Consider the following 9,038-nt stretch of genomic DNA (forward strand, 5'->3'; position numbering starts at 1 on the left):
CCCTTTGCGGGCTAGGAGTTGCTCTAAGGTAACAGTTAACTTTTACCAGTAAGCATCACCCTTGGGTTACCTATTCACATCCTTAATTTGTATGGGACCATTGCTGGCTGTTTCCCTTCATCGGGGAGTGAGGGGAAAGTGCACATTTTGCTACATTCCTTGCAATGTGTGTTTGTCCCTTTTTCACAGGTTGCTGTGGGGAAAGGACGCACTTAATAGTTAAAGGTATAGAGCAGGGGTGAGCAAGACAGCCTTCACAAGCCAGATCTGGCCCACCAAGCCAATTGATCTGGCCTATGGCCAGCCTGCCACTTCCCCACCCCTAGTCCAAATGAGTTCTGAGAATGGAGGGAGTGTGCAAAGTGTCCTCCATCCCACCAAGGGCATGCAGCTCCTAGAGAGAACTGCCAGCTGTTCAGTATAGCTGGCGTTTCTATCTAGGCACCACACACATCTGGAAGGGTGGGAATGGGGGGGAGGGTCAAATACTTCATCTGCTCCCCCACTCCCAGGCCATGATTGTCTTGGGAATGGGAAAACATGCAAAGTCTCCTTCCCTGCCAGGGATACCAACCAACCGTTCAAAACAGCTGGTGGTTCCCTCCAGGCACTTGGCGCTCCAGCAGGCAGGAGTAGGAGAGACTTTCACGCATTCCCCCACCATCAGGCCAATCAGGGTTTCTGGGCGGGGGAGCATGCAAAGTCTCCTGGCCCCACCCGCTCTAGGGCACTTCTAAAATTCACTAAGTGGCCCTCCTTCAGAAATTCCCTTGGAATAGGGGAATGTCTCTAGTCAGGCTTTAAATATATAAACAAGTATTTATAAGTTTCTTAACAGAGCAATAGAAGTGTGTCAGATAAAAACTAGTTAAAAAGAGACACTAGATCAAATTCTCAATTCATTTACATTATTGTGCATCTAGAGGAACTATTAGGGCTGTCAATCATAGTTAACTTCCATGATTAACTCAAAAAACAAATCACAATAAAAAAACGTGATTAATCACAGTTTTAATTTCAATGTTAAACATAGAATTGCAATTGAAATCTTATTATGTATTTGAGAGATGCACATCTGTCTGTCCATCTGTTCAGGAACTCCTAAATGATAAGGGCTAGGACCACCAAATTTGATATGCAGCTTCCTCTTATTATAACTTAAGGTAAGGTAAGGGTTTGGTTGTGCCAGGACAATGGGATTTGCCTGGAATTTGATTTTTTCTCATAAAATGGAAAGGGAGGGGTTTTGCAGGAGGGACATTTCTACTTCAGAATGACCACAAGAGGGCAGCAAGGGGGCAGAGATTAGGACCAGGACATGTGTAACCCCCCTGGGCCATCAGGGGGCAGAGGTGAGAAAGGGACAGCTATCTACTATATATTTCAGAGAGTTTGTTTGTCTGTGTGTCTATTGGTCCCTCAGCCAGGGGACATGCACCCGTCTCCTGGCTGTGCTTGCTGACGCTGCAGCAGTTATAGAGAAGTGCTTCTCAGCCTCAAGCTACTGCAGTGAGAGAGGGCTGGGGTAGTCCTCTCTCCCTGGGGACAGCCTGCATACTGAACTCTCATTCCCAATCCCTCCCCAGAGCAATGATTTGGATGAAGTGTGTACATTTTCATTTCATTCCCCCCCACAACAAAATTTATTGAGGTAAGTACCCAGGCAACGTCAAATAAATCTTCTATTTAAAAATATATTTAAGATGCTTATTGATGGTATTTATGCACATTAAACCATTTGACTGGTAAATACAGTTTTTAATGATAGTGAAGAAAAGTTTTCCCCACATAGAAATACTTATAGCTTGTAAGTTCCAGTAAATAGCTCCCACAAGAGACTAAAATTAGAAACAGTATAATACCAATGAAAGTTAAATGCAAGAGCTATAAAGAAACCACATGTACTATCCTTCTCTACTGAGAGCAAATAATGAGATTTATGAGTATACATATATTAGTGGAGCTGATTATTATGTAGCAAAACCATCTTCTATCTCCCTATGAGTGAGTCGTCATAGCCTCTGGAATATAGCTGCAATATTCAGAAGTCTTTGTAGTGACCAGAACAGTAGCTCCTTCCTCTGTGGCTGGTAATGGAAATGAAGTATCAAGGCCAGTTTGGAGTTTCACAAAGCCACAGTCCACACAAGTGCATTCCTCCACTGAATACATCAGTGATGTTTCACTTTCAAGGGAATCTCCAATTATATCTGTATTCACACTGTTCTCAGTATCTGCCTTGAGTATAACATTCAACTCCACTACAGACTCTGTGAAGATATGAAAATATATTTTAGTTCATATGTCATGCTATCTCAGTCAGTGAAGCCAAGTCATAAAATCTACTAAACATGTCTCCTGCTCCCAAATTTAGGGTGGGCATATGTGGAGCTTATATATTTACTATATTACATTATTTTTTCTATGTTAAGTATATAATTAACAAGCATCTTTGCTGTAAATATGGATATGAAAAAGGTAAAAAATTGTTAGCGTCCACAGAGAAAATCTACTATAAATTTGAGTGCGCCTCTCTCTCTGTCTTTTCAAGAACTTCTAAATGGTAAGAGCTAGGACCACCAAATTAGGTATACAGCTTTCTCTTATTATAACTTAAAACTTAACTCAATAAATTTTGTTGTGGGGGGTTTGGTTGTGCCAGGAAAATGGGATGTTCTTGGAATGGGATTGCTTCTCATAAATCCATGCAGAAAAGAGACAGAATCACTGGGCAGGTGAAAGGGGCTATATGGAGGCATCCCCCACCTCCAGAACTGCCTCAGCCCCAACCCTCCCACCCATCAGGTGTACTTTACGGAGGGCAGTGAGGGGGGCTGAAGCTCACCCCAGATTCTTACAGTGCTGGCTGTTCTCCTTCGTCAGGGACCAAGGAGAAAGTGCACAGTTTACTGCATTCCTCAATCTGGCTGGGTAGCACAGCGGGCAGACAAGCTTGGACCTATCCCAGTCACGGAATATGCACCTCTCCCCCACCTGTGACCACTGGAGCTGCAATAGCCATGGATAGGCACTTCTTACCTGGCCCCAATGGCTATGGTGAGAGAGGGCAGGGATAGTTCACTCTCACCAGGGCACCCTGCATACTCAACTTTACTTCCCCACCCCCATCCCAGAGCATGTACATTTTCATTTTATTTTCCAAAAAACAAAAATTGAGTTAAGGACCTGAGCAATGCCAGGTAAATCTTCCAGTATACTTTAGATATGGCTACGAGGATGAGTTGAATCAAAACAAATACTGTACACGCTATGAGGCTAATCTTCCATTTTTATTCTCTAGCCAGAAAAAATTCCTTTTGGCTTCAATGGCAGAAGGACTAGGCCTTTGACACAGAAATTCTGTTAAGAGTTCATAGACAATTTCCCAAAGCAAAATAGGATAAGCAAGTTAATCCATATATTAAAATTAAAAAACAAGTGTTATGTAACCAAGACCAGAGGGCCCCACTTATTACCTGCTACAATGATATCCTTACCCATGTTGTGAAGTACATTTTCCGACAGCCCCATTGACTTCAGTGGGTCTATTTGTGGAATAACGTACTCTCCACCAAGAGTAAAACTATTGGAATCGGATGATGTAAGCTATATTCAAAATTATAGCAGAAATTCATAACAATCTTAAAATATTTTACAAAGAGTTGTATTTATTTATATTCATATTTTTCTACCTGCATTTTTCAGTTCTTCCTTTGATAGTTTTGGGCGCTTCCTTTTAAACAATACCATTAATATGAACACTGTGAATGTTAAAATCACTCCTATTCCCAAACCAATCCAAATAATTCTGTCTGACACCTGCACTGGACCTGTAGCACATTATAAAATAAAGGAAAATATTATGTGCATTAAAAACAACAATCAATTATTGATAAATACATGACCTAATCTATAAACCTGTCACATCTTTAAGAACAAATTTCTTTTTCTGGTGAATGACAACTCAGTAGCTTGAAAATTTTTCTTTCCTAACATAGTTCACTTGATATATATAATATTACGTTTAGGTCTTCAGTCTTGTACAGATTTTTTATTTGGTCTTGTAAACTTTAGTGTCATTTTTCATGTTTTATCTTTAGAATCAATGCAAAGTACAAATGTAAAAATGCAAGCACAAACAAATAATGTTACAGAATTGGTACTTACTCTCATTACAATAGCTCTGACATGAAAAAGGTGGCTTACTGGAACATCGAAGGTGACATGGTATACAAGATTGCAGCAAGCTGTCAAAATACTCATTTTTGAAGCAATGTTGAGCCATCAGGTCAGTAATTCGTGAACTAGGAAGAGACAGAAATTGTTAAAGAATAAGGGCAAGCTAAGGAAGAAGAATGTTTCCACTTCTCGCTTTGTAAAAACAGGTTTAAGTGTGACTAGTAACAGCGGCTAAACATCAAGGATCGTCTTGAAAAGAGTATATTAAATAATAGGGATTTCACCCTGAGTCCTCTCAAGGGACTACGACTGCTCATTTGACTAGCAATTGCAGATTCAAGTTTCTGGAAGGACCATCCACCTGGATGGAAGTAATTTTCAATGTAAATTCTGCCTGAAACAGAAACTGATTATTTATAGAGGACATTTCTCAAGCAGGTGTGAAACAGAACAAAGCAGTGATATAAAATCCTGGTTAATCAGTTAACCGAGAAAACGTCAGGCCAACGCAACATTTAACCGGTTAACTTCATTTAACCATTAAAACGTTAAGGTGGCCTAACAATTAACTGGTTAACCAACTAAGCAGGGTCTCACTGCTCTAGCCCATGGGGCTCCCACTCCTAGCCCCCACACTGGACTGACTAACAAGGCTGGCACAGCCACACGCTGCTCCCACAGAACAAATTAACTGTTATCCAGTAAGCATCACCTGGTAAGGGTAATGCTTACTGGGTAACTGCTTAACGCATTCATATCTCTAGTACAGAGGGTAGAAAAAGTCTGAGGATTCCCAAACAAGTATTCTCATTAAGAGTTAGTGCCTGTGTTCATGAGTTTGTTGTATTCTTTTTCCCAAGCTGATGGATCTCTTTGTAGCCCACGAAACTTCTCCATGAAGCGTTGGTTTAATTTATATTTTTTTCTGTTCCATTGCTATCACTAAACAACATACTGTATTGCTGATGAATAAACGAGAAAAAGAAGACAAAAGGGGCTGTGTTGTCTAATGGATACAGGAGGTGACAAAGTCAGTACAACTGCAGAATGCATGTTTGTTGAGACAAGAACTATCCCCTCCTCCTTTTGGATCCTCCACTTCCCATTGGTTGGGCTGGGGGAGTAGGCAAACTGATTGTTTCTCAAGTTTCCTTCCCTGACACATTTTTAAATTCCTCCTCAGCTTTTCAAGCTGTCCCACTCTTCTTCCCCATACTTGCAGTACAGAAGCTGTGTTTTCAGATGCTGCAGATCTGACCTATTGCTATTTTGGGATTGGAATGGAATTTTTCCCATTTGGCCAAACTAGCCAAGATCTGCTGGTTTGGAGGTGGAGGGGGTTCACTTTCTTTGCAATATCGTGGAGGCAAAGTAGGGTTGGAAGAAATAAGACTTGAAAGTGTAGTAGTAGGAAACTCATGACTGTTTAGCTCATTGTAACTTGTAGTTTGTGGCCAGCATGGATAAATACTAGAAGGACCAACTTCCAGAGGTAAATGAAGCCTGGGACTTCACTGGTTAACTTTCTATTTATTGAAGGAATGGAAAATTCATAGTCATGAAGTCTGTGATATTTTCTATGAGCAATCTGTGACTCTTTACCTAGCACCTTGGCATTGCTATACATTGGGGCAAAATAATTCATTTTCTTTCTAAGACATGGAAGATCCAGCTAGGTATTTGAGACACAGCATTCCTAGGCTGAAATCAATACATTGGTATGGATGACCCTACATACGCAAAAAGGAATCTCAGTGACTGAAAATGAACATCTAACTGCAGAGGAAGCTGAATACATGAATTGAGTAAGGTTGTGTCCATATAACTAAGCTAAGAGGTGTCAGATGACTTTACTATGAGCTGAGCTCTCAGAGACACGGCTCTGACCTAGGAGTAAGACAATGGAAGAGACAGAAAAATGAAGCAAAGATGGTTTCTATAGATGTTACCTACAGGTTGTACCTCCATTAACCGGGACTCTGTGGTCCGGCAACATCCGTGGGGTGGCAGAACCACAGATGTTCCTGGACCGCAGAGTTGAGGTATAAGGAGATCGGGCTGCAGGGCAGGAGTGAGGGAGGAGGGATGTGACTCAGCCCCGTGTTGAGAGAGAGAGTTCTGGCCCCTGCTGCCGGACGATAGTGGGGGGCCAGCAGCCACAGAGTCTTGGTCCCAGAAGCCACAGCAGATGCGGAGCCCTGGCAGCCCCAGAAGCCACGGAGCATCAGCAGCCCCAGAAGCCGCTGCCGTCATGGAGTTCCAGCCTGCAGTCCCATGGCTGGGCAGGAGCAGCAGGCCTTGGCTGGAGTCTCAGCGGGGGGCAACACTAGCCATGTTGAGAGGGACTTCCCCCTGTTTGGCAAATCCCCTTGTTCGGGACCAGTTAGGTCCCAAAGGTGCTGGACGAGGGAGGTACAACCTGTACCAGCTGTGTTCTTAGGGAACCAAAGCATAGTATTCAGTCTGTGTGATTCATGAAAGATCTTCCCCCACAGCGTCTGCTTGAACCGAAGCCAATCAGAGGAAAGACTTACAAAAAGCAACGAAAAGGGGGGAAATTGTCAGCCGACGGTCAGGGCAGTGTGTATGTGCTATACACCCGAGACTTCAACTGCAGGGACCGGGGTCCCTTGCAGCGGGCAACCTGGAGGAGGTTGACGGGCGCCCAATGAGTATACAGGGAGAGCTTATAACACTTTAGATTTCAGCTGCTAGAATTCGTAATTCCTTCACAGCGGGCAGCGAAAGGTGCCCCAGTGGATCTGCCACCTGGGAGTGACACAAATCCAAACGGCCAAGCTCTTCCTATATTGTGTGTGTGTGTGTGTGTGTGTGTGTGTGTGTGTGTGTGTGCGTGTGCTATACGCCCGAGACTTCAACTGCTGGGACTGGGGTCCCTTGCAGCGGGCAACCTGGAGGAGGTTGACGGGCGCCCAATGAGTATACAGGGAGAGCTTATAACACCTTAGATTTCAGCTGCTAGAATTCGTAATTCCTTCGCAGCGGGCAGCCTTAGGGAAAGACTGAATGGTGCCCCAGTGGATCTGCCACCTGGGAGTGACACAAATCCAAACGCCCAAGCTCTCCCTATATCTGTCCCTTAAGACCGGCTGAAATTCTTTTAAATTGTGCCTGGTTCTGTTACAGCAACCGAAGGAGTCAGGTTAAAGCTTAAACAGTTACAGGTTTATTGAGGAAGCTTATAAATCATATGGTTGCAATGGCTATTGTTCTATTTCTTAACTGCTGGCAAATATAATATAGATATAGATATATAGAGATCTTTAAAAAAATGGTTACAAAGAAAATAAAGATAGAAAATAGAGAATAATGGTACCGAATGACAGCTTAATCTTTAAAGAGCTCTATTCTATGCATGCACTAAAACAAAAGGACACATACGGGTACAATTTTTACCCGCTTCTGCGTCGCTCGGTCCCAGCGTGTCAGGCCAGGATCGGTCCCTCAATTCCTCGGAAAGATGAAAATACGAGGTAGGTGTCCCCGTGGAACCTTGGGAGGTCAAAACACCTAACCCGACCAGCAGGTAGAGGGTAGTTTGACACTCAAAAGTGAGTGCGCTGCTGTACCCATCTTTATACCCATTGGGTCACGTATTTCTCTTTCTTATCTGTGATGCCAAATGGTGCTGGTCTGTCTTTTGTGACACCAGTTCTTACAAGGGAGTTGTGAACTTAATTTACACTTGTAAGAGAGAGTTGAGAGGATTAAATTGGAAGTACTGGGCATTCTTTTCTCAGTGGGGGATTCCTCTCCCAGGGACAGCTGTGTGTGTTCGTATCAACATGGGTGCCAGCCGGGCACTTCTTGCAGCCTCGAGCTCAGCTTATTGCCTTAATCGTTACTCAGAGTCAGAGAAAAACTCGCATATCCTGATCTCGCATCAAAGCAGATCAAAGCTTAATGGCTATGCTGATTTTCCTTATTGTTCCTTCTCTGCCCTGTATACAGACATCTCAGAGGGCAAGCAAGATTGATGTGTCTGTCTGGCTACAGAAATACACACCCAAACCCTCCAGTCAAGGATGACAGGATTAAGGAAACTCCCATAGCCTCATTTGCATCAATGATGAGAAAGAAAGGTATCTCCATTAGTATACAGAATGCAGAACAGACGTTCTAAGGCAAAAACCACACTGAACTCTGAAACCAAAAAACAGGGAAGCATTGACTGATGGGAACTCTCTACTTCAGATGTTAATGAACCCACATGTGCACATATACAGCTCAGTAATTATCATGCCAATTCTAGTAATAAACCCTCAGTTGGTATCCAAAATATGATGCTGCCTAATTGCATTATGAGCTTCTTGAAGAATCACCACCTATAGCCAGAAATAATTAGTTCCTATTGTCTAGCCTCAATAAAACAACTTTGTTATATGCCCTTGAACCATCAGTTTACCCATAAATAAATCTAGTGTCCTCCATTAAATCCCTGTTTCCCTACAAAATCCCATACCCATGCTCAGTTAAGGGTTCTGATGCTTGGATCCAAATTCTGCATTAGTTCTGTTGGACCTTCATCTTTTCCTTACTGATCGGCTGCGTCTAGACAGGCAAGTTTTTCCACAAAAGCAACTGCTTTTGCGCAAAAACTTGCCAGCTGTCTACACTGGCCGCTTGATTTTGCACAAAAGCACTGACGTTCTACTGTCTGAAATCAGTGCTTCTTGCGCAAATGCTTTGACGTTCCCGTTCGGGCAAAAGCCCTTTTCTGGAAATGTTTTTGTGCAAGAGGGCCAGTGTAGACAGCTAAAAACTTTTGCGCAAAAAAGCCCCAATGGCGAAAATAGCGATCGGGGCTTTCTTGTGCAAAACCACGTCTAGATTGGCAC

General features: G+C 43.0%; 1 protein-coding gene across 1 annotated transcript; it reads right to left on the minus strand.

The window, feature by feature from the left end:
- Positions 1 to 904: 904 nt before the first annotated feature.
- TNFRSF17 (TNF receptor superfamily member 17) lies at positions 905 to 4,297 on the minus strand. The gene is made up of 3 exons (XM_025188867.2): positions 4,168 to 4,297; positions 3,693 to 3,830; positions 905 to 2,270 (listed from the first exon to the last, which is right to left on the minus strand). Exons 1-3 carry the CDS (start codon positions 4,283 to 4,285, stop codon positions 1,999 to 2,001), a joined length of 528 nt encoding a protein of 175 aa, XP_025044652.1. The 5' UTR covers positions 4,286 to 4,297; the 3' UTR covers positions 905 to 1,998.
- Positions 4,298 to 9,038: the final 4,741 nt, after the last annotated feature.

This window comes from Pelodiscus sinensis, chromosome 16, assembly GCF_049634645.1.
Source record: "Pelodiscus sinensis isolate JC-2024 chromosome 16, ASM4963464v1, whole genome shotgun sequence".
In the NCBI taxonomy this organism is placed as follows: Eukaryota; Metazoa; Chordata; order Testudines; family Trionychidae; genus Pelodiscus; species Pelodiscus sinensis.

Excerpts from the sequence above, each read along its gene's own strand:
- TNFRSF17 (XM_025188867.2), bottom strand. The coding sequence starts at position 4,285 with ATGGCTCAACATTGCTTCAAAAATGAGTATTTTGACAGCTTGCTGCAA. Across the intron at positions 3,831-4,167 it reads TCAGAGCTATTGTAATGAGA|GTCCAGTGCAGGTGTCAGAC; the intron begins GTAAGTACCAAT and ends AATGTGCTACAG. Across the intron at positions 2,271-3,692 it reads GGAAGAACTGAAAAATGCAG|AGTCTGTAGTGGAGTTGAAT; the intron begins GTAGAAAAATAT and ends ATATCTTCACAG.